Raw genomic sequence first — 19,217 nt, 5'->3', positions numbered from 1 at the left:
AGGGGCCATAATCTATGTAATTCAATTTCAGTTAAAAGTAAAAACCAAATGAAATGTATGTACTGAATGGATAACACAGCTCTAGGCTTGAGACAGCCAGATAGTGATAGACCTGGCATTCAGAGAAATTATATTCTTCTATCCTATGACTATGGCATAATTAAATAATAGCACAGACTGTGAAGATGTTAGTCTTCCTAACTGGAAGTTAGGAAGCCCTGTTAGTGGTACAGTTAAGAAAATGTTGGGTCCATGACTTGGAATCACAGAAAGGCTCCAGGGAGGAGTTGGGGCCACCTGGGCAATGACTTTCAACTGAGTGGGAAGAGGCTAGGGGATGCATTTGAGTACTCTGTCTTCTCCAGAGGAAGCAGTAAGTTTTTTTTTTTTGTTTTTTTTTTTTTAAAGATTTTATTCATTTATTTGGCAGAGAGAGATCACAAGTAGGCAGAGAGGCAGGCAGAGAGAGAGAGAGAGAGAGGGAGAAGCAGGCTCCCTGCTGAGCAGAGAGCCCGATGCGGGACTCGATCCCAGGACCCTGAGATCATGACCTGAGCCAAAGGCAGCAGCTTAACCCACTGAACCACCCAGGCGCCCCGGAAGCAGTAAGTTTTTGAGGTTAGCTTTAGAACACGAAGCTTTCTTGTGAAAACTGTGATTTCGTAATTCATTAGCAAATACATAAATCATTACATTTTATCCATAGTCATCTCCAATGACCATAATTTAGAAAGAGAATTATCCTGGGGAGCCTGGGTGACTCAGTCAGTTGGGTGTCTGATTGGTTTTGGCTCAGGTCATGATCTCCTGGGTCATGGGATGGAGCCCCGAGGTCCGGCTCCGTGCTCAGCAGGGAATCTGCTTGGGATTCTCTCCTTTTGCCCCTCCCCACAGCTTGTGCTCATGCGTGTTCTCTCTCTCTTTCTCTCAAATAAATAAATAAATCTAAAAAAAAAAGAAGAAGAAATGAAATTATCCTGGTCATTGTGATACTAGACACCACAAAGTAGAGTCTATGTTTTTATCCATAAAATTTAGGAGCAAGGGTAAGCTTTTCCAGAGATAAACATTTTCAGAGTGAAAGAGCCAAAATACAGGAAAAAAAAATGTAAAAGAGGAAAGAAGTTTGGGTAATATGGCCAAAGGCAAACTGGCCTTTATCATCCTCTTTCATCTGCAAGAACTGTGCTAAATACTTTTGATAATAAAATAAATAAAATAAATGCTGAACCCAATAGCCTGAAGTAGAAAGAAATTTGAGTATATTTGAGGATATGATGGGATATTTTTTCTTCATTGAAGCTGGCTTAGAAGGAAGTTGGAATATTATGAAAGTGGATTCTGCCAAATCCCATTCTATATTACCCCATCTCCTCCTGTCCCATGTCGGCTTTCTAACATTTACTTCCTTACCTTCTGTGGTGGATGGATTATGGTGGCAAAATCTTTGTCAGTGCCCCATCAAGACTTACTCCCCTCCACCTATCCCCGTCCTGCTTTGCCAGTAGGAGGCAATGGAAATGACCCGTGTAGCCTCTAGATTCAGTCTGCAGGAGGACTGGCAGCTTGTGCTTCCTCCATCTTGGGACGCTTCTGCTCAGAACCCAGCCACTGTGCTGTGAGAGGCTCAAGCCACAGGGCTAGGCGCTGGGTTAGTGAGCCCTCCCTGGGCTCCCAGGGGATATCCGGCATTAGCTGCTGGCCACGTGAGTGAGTGGCATCTTCAGTATTTCAGCCCAATTGTACCCCAGCTGAGGGCAGCCCCAGCTGACATCAAATGGAGCAGAAGAACCACTCAGCTGAACTCAGTCAGCCCACAGACTCGTGAGCTAGAATACAGCCCTTGTTCTTGTTGTTGTTGTTTTAAAGATTTTATTTATTTGACAGAGATCACAAGCAGGCAGAGAGGCAAGCAGAGAGAGAGAGGAAGGGAAGCAGGCTCCCCGCTGAGCAGAGAGCCTGATGCGGGGCTCGATCCCAGGACCCTGAGATCATGACCTGAGCCGCCACCCAGGCGTCCCTTGTTGTTGTTTTTTAAAGGTTTTATTTATTTATTTGACAGACAGAGATCACAAGCAGGCAGCGAGGCAGGCAGACAGAGGAGGAAGCAGGCTCCCCGAGGAGCAGAGAACCCAACTCGGGGCCTGATCCCAGGACCCTGGGATCAGGACCGGAGCTGAAGGCAGAGGCCCTAACCCTCTGAGCCACCCAGGCGCCCCCAACCCTTGTTGTTTTAAGCTGTTTCAGGGCAGTGTGTTTCACAGAAGAAGGTAACTGAGGGAGCTTTCCGGAGAAAATGCTGGAACTGAAACTGTGGAGGAGTTCGTTCACTTTCCATTATAAATAGGGTCACATTTCAATAGCCTGTGCTTAATCCTTAGAACGTCTGGATATCACCAGGCAAAATTTGAGAAAGCTCTTATTTTGGCAATGTGACCCTTTAAGTTTGTTTATAAGGTTTTTTTCATTGTTAACACCTTCTGGTTCCCTTATTCTCCCATTGAAGTGATAGGTAAGCAATGTAGAATCAGATGCATTATTGTGATTAAAAAGAAAAGCAGTATTTTTCAGTGGAAATAGCATGAGTCAGACTTTTGTTCAGATCTTGGCCCTATCACTTAATAGCTTTGTGACTGTGACTAAGTTACCTAAGCTGCCTGAGTCTGTTTCTTTCTTTTCTTTTTTTTGGAAGATTTTATTTATTATCTGACAGATAGAGATCACAAGTAGGCAGAGAGGCTGGCGGGGGGGGGGGGGGGGGGAAGCAGGCTCCCTGCCAAGCAGAGAGCCCAATGCAGGGCTCCATCCCAGGACCCTGAGATCATGACCTGAGCCGAAGACAGAGACTTAACCCACTGAGCCACCCAGGCACCCCTCTTTGTGTGTGTGTGTGTGTGTGTGTGTGTGTGTAAGATAATATGTACTGTACAGGATTAGTGAAGATGAGAAATAAGATGTATTAACAACCAGCAGAGTGCCCGGCACAAAGGTGGAGCTCTGTAAATGTAGCTTTTGTTGTGATGAACGAGGTGGTAATGTGATTCTTAAAAGGTAGTGAATTCTGGCTCATGTTAATTTTTTAAAGGGACACAGAAATATGGATGCTCCTAGGCTTTATTGGGATGGATCCTGAAGGGTTAACGTGGTATATCTTTGCAGTTCTTCCTCCAAATAGCCGTGCTCATCCAAAGGAAATTCTGATACCTCTCTGATTGACACCACCCTTCCTCACTTCTTTCCTGCTGTAGGGGATTTGATTAAGGGTTAAAGGTAACCTCTGCTCCTAGTCCCAAAGGGGACACTAATGAAGAATTTTTTTTCTTTACCTCCTGTACCCCCTTACCTCAATTACATTCACCTTCTGATTTGGTGGGAAACAACTTTATGGGATGCTGGCTTTCTACAAGCTCTCTTAGCTTCAAGGTGCCACGTGGCTCTTGGAACACCTCTCCTGGGAGGACACATACACACCCCACAGTCTGATGTGTGTAGCCCAGGGGAAAGAACTGGTGTGGCAGCCCACAGGATTTTGTCTCTACTGTTTTGTCCTAGTCTTTGTAGGATACAATGTTTTCCTTTCTAAATGCTGGATGTCTAGAGCAGAGCCGGATAATTTCTTTGTCTGCAGAATATGTTTGCTCTGAGTGATTAAGGTGAGGTGAGTAGTTGTTGGTAGAAGCTGAGGACCACTTTTTGTAACTTTGGGTTATTATTCTGGGTGTCTTCTCTCTTTTTTTTTAAAAGATTTTATTTATTTAATTGACAGAGAGAGATCACAAGTAGGCAGAGAGGCAGGCAGAGAGAGAGAGAGGGAAGCAGGCTCGCTGCTGAGCAGAGAGCCCGATGCGGGACTCGATCCCAGGACCCTGAGATCATGACCTGAGCCGAAGGCAGCAGCTTAACCCACTGAGCCACCCAGGCACCCCCTAGATTTTATTTATTTATTTGACAGAGATCACAAGTAGACAGAGAGGCAGGCAGAGAGAGAGAGGAAGGGAAGCAGGCTCCCTGCTGAGCAGAGAGCCCGATGCAGGGCTCCATCCCAGGATGCTGCGATCTTGACCTGAGCTGAAGGCAGAGGCTTTAACCCACTGAGCCACCCAGGCACCCCCACCATTGTTAGAATCTTTAAGAAAACCCTCACTGCTTTAAAATCAAGTAGTACATGGGGCACCTGATTGGCTCAGCCAGTTGAGCTTCTGACTCCTGGTTTCAGCTCAGGTCATGATCTCAGGATCCTGAGATGCAGCCCCATATTGGACTCCCCGCTGAGTATGGAGCCTGCTTGGGAGTCTCTCCCTCTGCCCCTCCCCCTGCTCGTGCTCTCCCTCCTCCCTTCTCTAAAATAAACAAATTAATTAAAAAAAATAGTTAAAGCTAGAAAGGCATAAGATCTTATTTTAAGTATTATTTTAAAATACTGGTTATTGGTATATAAGTGTGGGTTATGGGGAGAGTAAGTCATTTTGCCCATCAGCTTGTCACAGTCATAATTACAATTAGGCAAATCGTTTCAGGCTTTTTGTAGTTGTTGTTACTGCAAACACATTTTGAGATTTAACGTCCTTCACATCATTTATAGTTATGGGCCAATTTCATTTTGAAAGGAATGATAATATTCTTATGGCTCCATGCCCACTTAAAGCTGAAAACTATTTCAGAGCGGCGGAGATGGTGCTGTGCAAAATATAATGTGCTTAAAGCAGACTTTCTCGGACTTGAGCTCTAGATTTATTGCTTCTGGGACTCCTAGGATGGTTGTGTAGTACAGACTTAGAGAGAGTTTTTAAGACTCTTATTGACAGAGGTGAGCAAAATGGTTCCTTGGCAACCATTTGGGTGTGCGGCCACAGCGAAGCAGGGATTAAAGGTTCAGATGCACACACTGTGAATGGACACGCGAGCACCGGAGGCTCAGGGAATCCTGTACTCCCTGTCAGAGACGGCGTTTCTTCCGGCCTTTTAATGGCTGCTGTTTTAAAAGGAGGAAAAAAAAAAACCTGCGTTGAAACTATCTGTAAGGTAAAGCTACTGAAACTTAACCCAGAAGGCATGGTCGTATGGAAGACTCTTCTTAATCCTTGCAGCGTGGTTCTAGCGGAAGACATGTGGTGTATATTACAGCAGCCAGGGAATTTCAAACCTCTGCAGTGTGGGGTCACAGTGAAGGCTAATTTCAAAATGAAGTGGTAGCCTTTGCTCCCTTCGTAGCACTCTTTACCAGTGTTTCTTATTAGCTTCATATTAGTCTAGGGCTGCTGCAGGTGGGAAGAGGAAATGGAAATTTAAATGGGACCAGAGTGGGGATACGTGAACACCTCTCCCTAGACCAGCACCACCACCCCCCCCCCCCCCCAGCATAGATAGTCTCCCTGCTTCAACCTGGCTTTTCCAACGTCTTCCAGGATCCTGGGGAACAGGGCTGAAGGCAGAGCTGTCCATGGTTTGAAAAAAAATGTTCTAACTGTTGGTTGAAAATCAGGTAATAACAGTCCTCTTGGTGAACAAAACTTATTAGAGGGCAGGGGAAGGAATGCTGTCTCTCCGCGGCAGGCAAGAAGAAATTGCTGTTGAAAAGCTTACCTCTCTCGGGAGGCATCAGATATCAGACTTTGCCAAGCCTCAGGTCCAACCCATAAGGTCCCACCTACATCCCCCGCCCCGTCCCAGCTTTGTTAGATTGCTAGCATCGATCGCTGGCTTTTTCTGACCCAACAGTGGGTGAAGGAAGGAGAGCCGGCAAGACTGAAAGCAAGCGAGGCGGGGTAGAAAACGGGGGCCGCTTTTTGTAGGAAGAAAGTGAAAAGGCAGAAAGAGGGGTGGGGGGCCCCCGGGGACCGAGCTTAACCGGTGCCTGCCTGCTTCTCTTTGATTTGATGGCCTTTATTCCTTCTAATTGGATAAAATAGGAAGTCACTGGCAGTCCTGCGTTGCTGGGTATACTGATTTTACTCAGAGCAGCCAGCAGCTCTGGAGTGCGGACAGAGGGAGGAGGGAGGAAAGAGAGAGAGAGAGAAAGAGAAAGAGAGAGAGGGAGGGAGAGGAAAGGAGAGCGAGAACGTCTTTGGATGAGGAGGAGAAAGGAAGAGAAGGACTATGAAGCAGGGCAGCGCCGCAGAGGAAGAAAGTGAATGAGCGCTCAAGAAGGACAAAGAGGAGTGGTTGGGGGGTGGGGGCGGAGGCAGGGCGGGGAGGGGAGTCACCGCCCCTCCGGGGGCCGCACTCTTCCCCTCGGATCCCTCTGTGATGATCCTGTTTGCAGCGATGCTCCGAGGGCAGGCACCTGCTGCTCTGTAATGATTCAGCCTCTTTCAGCGGTTGCGCTCACACAACAGGATGCTGTTGCTACTGTCGCTGCTGCCTCTCCTGCCGCCGCCGCTGCTGCCGCCCCCGCCGCCGCCGCTGGTCCTGCTTTTGCTTTTACTTCTCCTGCATGACAGTTGTTTTCTCCATCTGAGCAGACACCAGCTTCAGATGCTCGAGGTGAGAAACATGCCTTTCAGTTTGGGCTACTGGTTTACTTAATTGACCCACCACCGGCTCGGTTTCTGTTTGGGCCCCCAGCCCTCTGGCCCAGCCGGGATGGTCTGGAGAAGCATTTGAAAGAACTGCCAAAGTGGCCCAGGGACAGCAGTCACGAATTACAGTATACTTTTATTTGGTAGTTGCTAGAGGCTTTTTTTTTTTCCTCCTTCCTTCCTCGTGAACTCCTCTTGCTTTTGATAATGGCCTTGGACTTGGAAGACTTATCGATTTCCCCCTGTAAGATGCTGTATCATTTGGTTGGGGGGGGCTCTGCATGGTAATGGACCATGAGAGAGGCCAGGCCTTCTGGAGGTGAGCCGATGGAGATTTATTCCCCAGACATGTCCGAGGGAGCTGCCGAGCGGTCCTCCAGCCCCTCCACTCAGCTGAGTGCAGACCCATCTCTTGACGGGCTTCCGGCAGCCGAAGACATGCCAGAGACCCAGACGGAAGATGGGAGAAGCCCTGGACTCGTAGGCCTGGCAGTTCCCTGCTGTGTCTGCCTGGAAGCCGAGCGCCTGAGAGGTTGTCTCAACTCCGAGAAAATCTGCATTGTCCCCATTCTGGCTTGTCTAGTCAGCCTCTGCCTCTGCATCGCCGGCCTCAAGTGGGTGTTCGTGGACAAGATATTCGAGTATGACTCTCCTACTCACCTTGACCCTGGGGGGTTAGGCCAGGACCCTATTATTTCTCTGGATGCAACTGCTGCCTCAGCTGTGTGGGTAGCGTCTGAGGCGTACACTTCACCTGTCTCTAGGGCTCCATCTGAAACTGAGGTTCAAGTTACACTGCAAGTTGACAGTACTGCTGTGTCCTCCCAACCCGCAGCGGTCCCCACCCCGAAGAATCGAATCTTTGCTTTTTCTTTCCTGCCGTCCACCGCACCGTCCTTCCCTTTCCCCACACGGAACCCTGAGGTGAGAACACCCAAGTCAGCAACTCAGCCACAAACAACAGAAACTAATCTCCAAACTGCTCCTAAACTTTGTAAGTAGAGAGAGAGAGAGAGATGATGAATAATGGAAACGGGTGGGCTTGAGGCGCTACAAGGCATTCTCTAGAGCGCAGGGAGCTGTTTCCTTATCCTCTGTTCTAATTGCATGGTTTTGTTGAAGTGCATCATGTGACTGGAACGCTTGGGGTGGCCTTGAAGAGATGAGTAGAATGATCTTGCCGACTGCTGGTATGAGGCAGCATCCCTCCAGCCGGATCGCTCACAGGCTGGGGTGGGGGGACCTGCAACTTGAGCGTCTGCGAGTCGTGCCTGAATGTCACTACGATCCCATTGATTTCTAACACTTAAAAAAAAATTAAGACCTCAGAGCATCCTTTCTGTTTGATATAAGTGTGCCCTCCGTGGAGTGGCGAGTGTGGTTTCCGTGTGTGTTTCGTGCCCAGGTGGCCTTCCGTCACTCCTCCTCACCCTTCTGTTACCTTGCACCTCCCAGAAATCCCCTGCCACCTGGTATCAGCCTCCGTCCCTTCTTCCTGTTCCCTTCCCTGCTTTTTCTCTCTTAATTGGCTCCTAATATAGCCCATCTACCGTGCTCACCCCTCAGCCCCGGCAGGCTCTCGCTGTCCTGCCCAGATTGGAGTTTCGGCTACTGAGCCCTGAGTGGGGGCAGCTTTATTTCCTTCAGGACACAGTCCAAAGCCTGCATGAAGGGGTTTTTCCAAATGAGTTTTGTCTTCTGTAATCAAACGTTTAAAGAGCTTCCTTGGCAGTCATTAAAAAGTACAAGATCCATTAGTAAGGTGCATTGTTGTTGGTGTTTTTTTTTTTCCCCAGACGTGTCATTTTTGCCCATCAGCCTGCAGCCACGCAGTTTAGTAACCTGTGAGGGAGGAGAGCCCACACTCTTAAAACCATACAGAACAATGTGCTGCTGTCGCGACTGGGTCGCTGCGGTGCTCATACGATGGGAAGTCGACAGGGATGAAACCATGAGTAGTCAGGTTGCCTCAAGCATCAGTAGAGAGGGAGGAGTTTCCTTCAGCTTTTTTTTTTGCTAAAGGTTTCTGATTTATTTCCGTTTCTCTGTCTTATGCTACTTCCTACCGTGGATGAATATTTCCTTGGTAGAAAAAAGTAAAAGACCAGAGGATTTGGTTCTTAAGAACGTGTGTGAGATCTCTTAGAGTTGAGGGTAAGTGTTCCCGGATGACATACTCACCGCTAGTGTTTCCCTGTGGATGCTCGGGAAGGATAAAGGACATACTCCCCAGACGTTATGTTCTGAATGAGGGAGAGCCGTGGCGAAGGGAAACACAGAAAACTTGACTTATGTTTGTGATTCACGATCATTTCCTATACAGCAGCTTCAGTGGCAAAGATTAAAAGAGAGAGAGAGAGAGAGAGAGGCTTGTTTTTCAGGTGTAATTAGGAAAGAACCTCCTTTCTGCAGACACGGCTTTGTATCTTTATCAAATCCCTGAAGCATCATTAAAGGTCTGACAGACATCACTGCATTCGCCACCTCTTCCCACCTGGCAAAGTGACCGGGAAATAATACCCAGATGAAATGACAGGCTATAAAAAGCACGCACAGATCCTGCAAAGAGATGCAAAATTCACTGGGAAGACAAGGTTACTTCTTTGTCGTTATTGCTTGAAACTTGTCGTTAATTAAAATGTGCCCGAAGAGGTTTAGTTGTTCTGAAAGAGAAAGAGGACCTTTGGGGGAAAAAAAAAAAAAGTCTATAATTTTGTCATCTTTGGGGGAAAAAGAAAAGCAAACAAAGACCATCCAGTTACCTTTTCCTGATCTAGGACCATGTCAAAAAGTATGTTGTGACTGTCTGAGAAATTATTTTTTTAAGGTAAATTCTTCTGCTAAGGGATTTCATTAGGGTATGCATTCCATATCGTTTCTCCTCTCTTTATTTTCGAGCTTGGGCATTGATTTTCTGGCATAGGCATTGAGTGGAAAAGATTTACTGCTGCCTAAAAGCATCGCAGTGGCCAGTACTGGCCAGAGACACAGCTGCGGCATTTTGAAGTGCGTTGGAGATCAGCCTGGAAAAGCAGCATGGGAAGTAGTTTTCTCCTGAAAAGTTCGGGGTAGACGGCGCTTAATACTTTACAGCCTGTGGGTTTTCTATGTGGAAAACTCTGTGTTAATTTTTTAGGGGCTAGTGCCTGAAAACAACAAAAATACAAATATCCTAAAAATTATGAGTCTGTTTGGGCAGGGGTGGGGGGGGTGGCGGGAGGGAGATCGGTCCAGGGAGCTTTGTTTTCTGAGACTCCTTTAAGTGGTTGCTTTGTTGTTTAAAGAGCTTGTAACCATCCACTAAGAAGAGCAAAAAAAAAAAAAAAAAAAAAAAAGCTTGGAATCAGACTGTCATTTTGTAACCTCATTCACTTTTTTCCCTTTCAACTCCGAAAGTACTGCTTAGTCACAGGAAGATCCAGAGCCTTAGGATGGTATACATCTTAAGATGACATTATCATATCCGAAACATGCTTCTCGGCGGTTTCAAGTCCATACTCTCCCTTTCCTGTCTGTCTGAGCATGTTCAGCATATTATGCACAGAGCTGTAGCCTTCAAGGTCATAGTCTGTGGACGGCTAATTGATTCTTCTTTATCCTGGAGCCTGAGAGAGTGGAAGAGAGACAATCCTAGTAATTGTGTCTGCTCTGTTATTCCCCAACCAATCTACCTTCTAGTATTAGGCTTTTATTCTATAAACACTGGAATTACTCCCCTTCCTGCTGACTCTTTTAAAATTAAAATGTTCTTTGTCTTTATTGTAATAAAAAGCAATATATAACGTTTTCAGTTACCTATAGAAATAGTGGTTACATCAGGTTTCCTAAAATGGGCATTTCTCTCATAAGGTAATATAATTTCATGTTTTCACCAGATTAATCTATGCATACATCTAGATCTCAGGAGATCTAATGCAGGATTGAAAATATATATATACTTTTTTTTTCTAATTTGAAGTTTTTCTGTGTTTGGTTAGTGGTTCCCCACTATTATATCTTTATATGCCATGGTAATTGTTAAGTTTTTATTTCTCACTGGGCACATAATACTTGAACCAAAATTTGTTTTTTTTGCCTGGGCTTTAAAGATTTTTCTTAACCTCTATTTATGTGAGAAGAACTGACTCTGGGAGATTGCAAACTTAGGTTACTGTAAAAAGAGCTGATTGATTAAATTGTCGCATGGAACTAAAGTGCCATCTTGGGAGAAAACGTATTTCTGGATGGGAGAGCCTGCTTGACAACACAGTCCGTAGAGTAAGAGCGTGTTAGTATTTTCATCTTCGGCCAAATTTGTTTTGCTTTGTCTTAAATCTCTTTGTACTGGGTTGTATGGCAAACCATTGTTACCACAGTGACAACACAAATCACTACCATTTGCAGAAGCCCAGTGTGATTAATTGAATATACCAAAGGATTTCTTCCTTTCAGTTTAAAAGTGGCATTTATTTTAAGCTCAAGAGATTCTTCTAGGGCCTTGCAGCTGTACTCTTCGGTATTTCAGAGTGGTGATTTCAGATAACTTTTCTCCACTTTAACCAAACTTATTTAAAGCCCAAGACATTTTAAAAACTGGGAGAAAGTGAAAGATCCTCGACCGAACCCAAATAATGTGATCAATTCACTGGTGAGGAGGAAATCCGGGCTCTGAAAGATTTAGTGACATTCATTTACGAAAATGCACAACATTCCGGAAGGTTTAGTGAAATCCAAAATAGCAGGAAATAGAGGAGTGTCCTGTCCCCCAGAATTTAAACCCGCACGTGGCATTTTTCTCCTGTCCAGTTTTCCCCGGTCCAGAGAGAACAGGACTGGAGACCAACTCTGGTGGCTTCAGTGGCGTCCAGCGGACAGGGATGTTTGTCAAGTGGGACCGCTGATCGAGCATGTGTAGTTCATACTATTAAATTCAATCTGCTTCCCGCCTTCTTGTTTTGCTTTTATTAAACTTGCAGTAGTTCTCGTCTTTTCCCTTTTTATTTGATCATCTTTACAGCATTGGGCTCACTGTTGATAACAGATCGGGTTTTGCAGGGTGGGCTCTTGGCTGACAGGGAGCAGCTAGCTCAGTGGCTCGCCTCTTCCCTGCACTGCCCACCCTGTTCCTCCTTGTTCCTCGATGATCCTCAGATGGGTTTTCTTCTCTCCTTGGCCTTCTCACCCACCCAATTATCTCTTGAATCCTCCTTGATTTTTCTAATGATGCCACTTCAGCTTTATTTATCAATATTTCATTGCGTTCTAAAATACTAAAGCATCTTCACTGATCTTTTCACATAGTTCATTACATCTTAATACTGAATGGTTATTTATACACATTACAAACACACATACACAGATACGTCTCTCGAACAATTCACTGGTTTCTTACTGGCACAGTTCATTCAAACTTGTGTCCCGCTTCTGGATCGCTGCGTCTTTTCCTTAGTATGTTTCACACGGTTTCTCCGCTGACTCTTACACATTTGTACAAATCAGCATTTCTGCTTTCCTGGAAAGTCATTATGTTCCAAACCATATATCTTCTTCCTCCTTCCCATTTCCTTTTACTGTCACCTCATTGGATCCTTTTAAAGTGTAAAGAAAGAGATATTTTATAGATTGAGAAACTAAGGCATAAAAAAGTTATGACTTGTCGAAAGTTGAGCACAGAGCCACTAAGGACTAGAACATAATAACTCTTGTCTTCGGAATCTCTTTGACCTTTCTAGTCAGCCATGAGCTATACCGTGTCTACTTTTATGACCATGTTTCCATTTTTATTATTTTTGTATGTCCACAGTTTTCTTTTATTTCCTCTCTCTTCATTCAGTGAATACATCTCAAGCACCTGCTACGCAGCGGGCCCTGTTCTAGATTGACCTTATGGCAATGAAAATAAAAGCTCTTGCCCTCATAGAGCTTATGTTCTCATGAATTTGAAGAATCTAGTTGCACAGTTAAATCCACTTAAGATACTTCTTTACTTAACTATACATGTAATCCTCTGTATTCAGCATTTCTTCTCTTTACCTTTGTTTTTTTTCACGTTTTGATGGCCACTTCTGTCCCTCCGCTGGTAGATTCCTCTCCTCTAACTGTTGAATGCAGAACACTTGCCTTTATCTTAAATGCCCTTTATTTTAAAGTCACACCAGTTCCCACCTGTGCTACCAACAAGGTGGGTAACTTGGGCTGATTCATGTTTGGCCTGTAAGACACTTTTTAAGCAAAGCGTTGAAGCGATTGGGAAAGTAGTCTTTGTCTAGTCTCTAGAAGCATTTTAAAATGAAAAATATATGCATAATTCTTCTAGCTGTAAATACAGTATGATTATTTCCAAATTCTAGAAAGCTGAAGCATCTATAAATATTTTTATTTTTATTTCTTGATCATATTTTCCATTTATTGTTTAGGCTTAAAGAATAAGAATATTCAAACGCTCCTAAGGATTTTTAGTTTCACTACCCAGAGAAAGGCTAGCATCTGCCATTAAGGTATTAGTTCTCAAAATGAATGAAAACTTGGGTTCGTGTACCATTCAAACGAAGAGTGATTGAGGAGAAGGAAATAAAGTTAATCCTCATCACCTCAAACCTTGTTGCCGTGTTTGCCGCAGTGAATTTAATCCACTGTTGTGTGTGTGTGTAAGCATTCTAAGACTGTTTGTGAATAATTGATATTCTGTAATCATAGAATTTTACATGTTGAACGTATGTTAAGATTATCTGAGTGACTTCAAAAGTGAGGAAATTAAAATCTGGAAAAGTGAAGTGACTCGACCAAGGTCACTCCAACTAATTCGTGTAAGTGCTGAGAGGAAACTAGAATGATTCTGGTTTTCACTACACCTTGCTTTTCTTTTCCAAACTGTCTTTAGCATTTTTATTCAAACAGTATATATCATCTTAATCTAAATGGCTTTGCCTTTCCTGTTAATTATATAAATCCTCATTAGTAAATTCTCTCACTCCATCTCAGATGTTCTCTTTAAAGAGACTTACGTGTCTGATTTTGATCAGCATGGGACACCCCTCTGGAGTGGAGGTTGAATGGACATACCTCTCCCAACAACATGGTATATGGGAAAATCTTTTCACAATCGAAGTTATTCCAAATGAAATGTATATTCAGAAGGAATTTAGTTTCTTCTACATGGACATATTTAAACAGTAACACATTTGAGGGAGATTCGTGTTTCAAGCAATTTATTAAATATATTTACCTCTCAGGCCTCTTGCCATTCTGATTCTCTCAGTTTCTTGTCCCAGAGCATTAGCTTTCCAGTTGGGCAGACTTGAGTTTTAATCCTACCTGCCTTTCCCGTGGCCTCAAGCAAGTTAGATCATCCCTCTGAATCTGTTTCCCCTTTTATATTTGAAGACAGTAGTATGCATCTCTTGGATCTGTTTGGGGGATTAGATGAGATATTGGAAAATACCTACTCTCAGGACTAAACCATGGTAAATATGAAACCAGTACCAATTTCCCCCCTCATTCTGCTTTTGATTCTCTTCTTTACTTTATTCTTTTCCTCATTTGACCTCAACAGAGTGGTTTTGTAAGTTTAGAGAGTAAGTTTAGGTAGGAGTGGGGGAAATATATGAAAAACTTACAACTAAGGTAAGAGTTGAAGAGACATCATAGTTAAGTGGAAATTATACTGGGAACCTGACATCAAGTCCCAGCTCTACTACTTATAAGCTAGGTATAACCTTGAGCAAATCACTTCACCATTTGAGATTTAGAATTAACATCTGAAGAAATGGGGAGAGGTGTCTGGATGGCTCAGTGGGTTAAGCCTCTGCCTTCAGCTCAGGTCATGGTCCCAGGGTCCTGGGATCGAGGCCTGCACCAGGCTCTCTGCTCAGCAGGGAGCCTACTTCCCCCTCTCTCTCTTTGCCTGTGTCTCTGCCTACTTATGATCTCTCTCTGTCAAATAAATAAATAAAATCTTTTTAAAAAAATAAAGAAATGGGGATACTTGATACTTAAAACTCTCCAAAGATTGTGGTAGGGGCAAGGTAAGTTACTCTATGTGAGAAAAACACCTCCTATTCGTACAAAGTTTAAGAAGTATTAACTTCTTGGGGCACCTGGGTGGCTCAGTCATTTGAGCATCTGACTCTTGGTTTCGGCTCAGGTGATGATTTCCACGTTGTGAGATCAAGCCCCACATCAGGCTCCATGCTCAGTGTGGTCTGCTTGAGATTCCCTCTCTCCCTCTGCTTTTGCCCCACCCCTGCTCACTCATGCACATGTGCTCTCTCTCTCTCTCTCTCAAATAAATAAATAAATCTTTTTTTTTTTTTTTAAGAAGTATTAACTTCTTTCCTTTCCCTCCTCTCTATCAAGGTTCATATGTACATGTATTCAGTGTTAACATTCCTAGCAGTAAATTACAGACAATATTAAAAGGTGAATTAATTTGGTTTGTCTTAGAATAATATGGAACTTTACAATTTCTTGAATGCTAGTGCCATAAAAAGAGTGATTTTTTCCCCCTATAAAAATTGGCTGGAATAGATAAATTATTATGTTTTAAAAACATTTACCTATTCATTCAAGAGAAAGGATGTGAGAGAGAGCATGAGCTGGGGAGAGGCAGAGGGAAAGGGAGAAGCAGGTTCACTGCAGAGAAGGGAGCCTGGTGTGGGGCTCGATCCCAGGACCCCGAGATCATGAGCTGAGCTGAAGGCAGACGCTTAACCAACTGAGCCTCCCCAGGCACACCTGGAATATATAAATTATTATTCTTTGGGTAGTGTTCAAAATTTATGCTGTAATGGGCTTTTTGTGGGTACAATGATAAGGTGTTACTTGTAAAAGAGGAAAAGACAGAGGATTACTAAAATTGTGTTTGTAAAGGGAGCATAATCTATGGGAAAATTGGCATAATGAAAGGAATCTATATAGTTTAGATGTAGGGCATGGGATGAATCCTTCTTGATCTAAATGAAAATTATATTCACCTAACTCTTTTCACTGTTGCAAACTGGGATTTCCAGACACCAAAATAAAGGAATTAAGCCTTTTTTGCCATTTCACCAAACTCATGGAAATAACAGTGTACAATCATTGAGCTAATTCAAATATCATAGTTCTTTTAATTTGCTTAATAATATTACATCTATAATATAAATATTATATATGCTTTGGATTTATATACGTATAACTCATACACATACTATTCCAAATCAAAGAGAAGATGGTTTGATGATTACTTACTAGATAAAATTGGATAAATAAAAACACTTAAAGTGTAGAGGAAAAGATTTCAATGCTTGGGGGGGGAACCCCAACTCTACTTCCATATCTGATGCTACAGGCTTGTAAAAGGTAAAAAAAGAAAACAATGTTGTTATAGAAGAGGGAATTATAGCTTTAAAATGTACTGGAGATTCTGTTGTAATGAATTTGAAATGAAATCTTGTAAGCTGGATTACTGGTCACAATTCTACAAAAAAAATTTTTTTAAAAACACAAAAAACGAAAAAAAGCCACACCCCCCAAACCAAAAACCAATGGTGCTGATCTGGATATATGCACTTAAAAGGGACTTTGATTCTTTGTTATAATTTACGAGAGCTTGTCATTTACAAAATGTATAGTGACCAGCATAATATGTGTTTTCATTTATTCATTAATGTGGATCTAGAATTATGTGAAAACTTCGATGCTTTGGTCATCTTGATTGTTATTAACTCAACTTTATTAGGTTGACTGCAGAAGTGGGACTCTGAATCAATATTGGAGCAATGAGGCAGCCACCTATAAGGGGGAAATATGTGATAATAGTCACAGGCGGAGTTTCCATGGGTATACGTTGTTCTGACTGAGCAGTATGAATAAGCCGATTGACCCAATAAAATGTGATGAAATATAGCGGGAAACTTCCTAGAGTAAAGCAGCTTTTCTTTTTCATCACGAACGTGGTGTGAGAAGATGAGAGCTGATTTACTACGCAAATCTTCCAACGATAAGCATTTGAATGTTTGAATTGCCTTCCTTGAGGTACCATTTATCCTCACCAGAGGGGAAATTTATCAACTCCATTCTAAGCAGAAATTAGTATAGCATTTTATAGTCATGTAATTCCCTAATAAAAAAAAGAACCCGCTCTTCCATAACTTACTTTCTTTTAAAAACTCATCATTTAAAAGTAAGCCAAATGTCCATATATTCATAGCCATTTGGAAGGCAGATGAGAATAACACAGAAGACAATGGCAGTTGCCATGAGAAGGAGAACTTGATTAGGAAGCAAGCAGGTTACCCTAGGACTCTCAAGTCTTAGCTTTTGGTACCTGTGTCCATGTCAGATGTTGCTATGATTTTATTTCTCCAGTTCCCTCTCTTCTCCCTCTCATTCTTTCTTTCTTACTTGCTAACCCAAGGTTACGTTTCTCTTTCCTCTGCTATTCATACCCCAGCATTAGTTTTCCACTAATCTCACTACACCGTTCTCCCACCCTGATCTGATGGCGGTGTCCCAGAGCATCAGAGGTTATGGAGCGGATGTCCCAGGCCTGTGGTTTCTCATGGGGTGGGTTGTTGGAGAGAGTGAAGTGAGACCTTAACCGCAGTCTTGACCGTGATTAGTCTGATGACTTTCAATGTTGCCTCTTCCTTTGCTAAGTAACAGGAAGTATTTGTTTTATGAAATATGTGGGTGTCATGCAATAAAAGCTCCATAAATAAATGGAAGGATCTAAGGACAGTGGAATTGAACTCTTGTTAGCATTAGTTTGTAATCCCTTGGTGGAGCTTCCTGGGTCATAATTGCTTGCTCTTTGGGGAGCAAAGGGAATCAGTATCATTGATTGTTACATGATGCTAAGTCTTGCCTACAAAACAAATCTTAAGAATGACTAGTGGCAACGTTCAGTGTTACAACTCTGATCTTTCCAGACTATAATCCTTAAAGCAAGCTGGATTTTTACTGTTTTTCTCACCAAATAATTCTTAGGATTTTTCAAAAAGAAGAGAAAAAAATAATAGATACTCTGCAAAGACTTTGGTTTATATACCAAACAAAAACATTATATAAAATGGTTACTCTAGTCTTCTTATATTTCTATTTCAATGCCAAGAGGGAGATATTGAACTTAACCCCTACCCAGGGAGTTCCATTTCATGTTGACTGTGGTTAGTCATAGTCAAGGGCTTACATATCCCTACCTATTTAGTGAACTATACGTTAAAAACTTTAATATCAATACATAAGTCTTGGGCTTCACAAAAATCTTTGGGAAATTGGTTTTTCTAGATTGTTGAGTTTTCTAAATAGCTAAACTTCGATTTTCTCCCTTTTGGACTGAAATCTTTTAATAATCTGGGCTACTTATTAAGTGGGATTTATCCAATATAGGATCTTCATAATGTTGGGTACTGTGCTATCTGGAGGATATAGTGGGTTATGTTATAACTTTTTGAATACCATCATCTTATTAGGTCATACTGGGTTATATTAGGAATTCTAACCCGAGGGTCATATATATTTTGAATGTGTGTTGGCTTTTTGCATAATCACAATGATAGTTTCAGAGTTTTAGACATCATGGAAACAATGGAAATGAAATCTTTTCTTTTAGCATAAAGAAATAGACTCAAAGATGTGAAACTTGCCAGTGATCACATAGAACCAGAAAATGTTGATGATATTTTCATATATTGTGTCTTCCCTCTATCAAGTCACTTTGCAGTCAGTATGTATTAATGAAATAGTTTTTCACACTTTTAATTCATGGTTCTGATCTGCTATGGAGTTTGTAAATCAAATTTTCAGCAGGTTAAACATTTATATAAAAGACAATATGTCTCTGAGAAGGGCTCTTTTCTTGAGAAAGAGCATAAGCTTTGGTGACAAATGTTTTGCTTATCAAACCTGACTCCTTCCTGTGTTCTGGAGCAGCAGAGTTCAGGATAACCAGGTGAATGACAGATGGAGAGGTTCTCTGGGTGCTTAGATTTAGAGGGTCTAAGTTTAATTTGGATGTCTTATTTGTTGACTTGTTACTCCTTTCATAATATGTGGATTGGGGTAAATCTCTAGACATTGATTATAGTACCTAATAGGAAATTACATTCTGAACATGTGAAATCTACACAGTCAATGTGCTTTCTTGGATCTCTTGCAGAACTGAGTTGAGAAATCTTATGATTCACGAAACAGAAATTACTTTCATTTCATTTTCATTTCTTGAGTTCACCATAGTCAGTATTTAGATTCTTTTCTGGTATCCAAGGTCCTGTCATAGCAGGACCCCTAGCTTCCTATGTAGGCCAACTCCAGCCATCCCCTCCCCACTGCAAGCCATATGAACCATGTTCTAGCCAAATGGGACTCTACCTGGAATACTGTTTTATTTCTCTCCTCCACTCTTTGCTCATTCTGTTGCCTCTACCAAAAAATGTTCACTTCCCACAGTTTCTACCTCCCCTAATTCTGCTCAGGCCTCAGGACTCACCTTCCAATTCAGATGTGGACCCTTTCCTCTTCTAGATCACTATAGCACATTGTTTGTGTCTCGTCAAGGTATTTACCCCATTCTCTCTTGCAATGCTGTTATTTGGACACGTGCCTAACCCTTATACTGGACTGAGAAGTTAATGAGTTATAGCTGATTCGTTTTTGTGGCCAGTACAATATCTAGAAAAAAAAAATACTTTCTCTGAAGTAGGTGTCCCTTTGGCTTATGTTGGGAAGAAAAATTGAGGT

General features: G+C 42.6%; 1 protein-coding gene across 9 annotated transcripts in view; it reads left to right on the top strand.

Annotated features, from left to right (window-relative positions):
- The window catches only part of NRG1 (neuregulin 1), a 1,111,365-nt gene that overhangs the window by 975,660 nt on the left and 116,488 nt on the right, over nucleotides 1-19,217 (top strand). For 4 of the 9 annotated variants that reach the window (XM_045992973.1, XM_045993019.1, XM_045993029.1 and 1 more), the window contains exon 1: nucleotides 6,060-7,512. The exons of 2 other annotated variants lie outside the window; for them this stretch is intronic. In XM_045992973.1, coding sequence (XP_045848929.1) covers nucleotides 6,813-7,512 — 700 coding nt within the window. In that variant the 5' untranslated portion in view covers nucleotides 6,060-6,812. Of the gene's footprint in view, nucleotides 1-6,059; nucleotides 7,513-19,217 lie in introns of those variants that run through there. 3 more of the 9 variants (XM_045993000.1, XM_045992982.1, XM_045992989.1) reach the window with 1 other exon arrangement.

This window comes from Meles meles, chromosome 2 (assembly GCF_922984935.1).
Source record: "Meles meles chromosome 2, mMelMel3.1 paternal haplotype, whole genome shotgun sequence".
Taxonomy (NCBI): domain Eukaryota; kingdom Metazoa; phylum Chordata; class Mammalia; order Carnivora; family Mustelidae; genus Meles; species Meles meles.
Note: the sequence above shows the minus strand (reverse complement) of the source record. Positions and strands in the feature narration are given on the sequence as shown.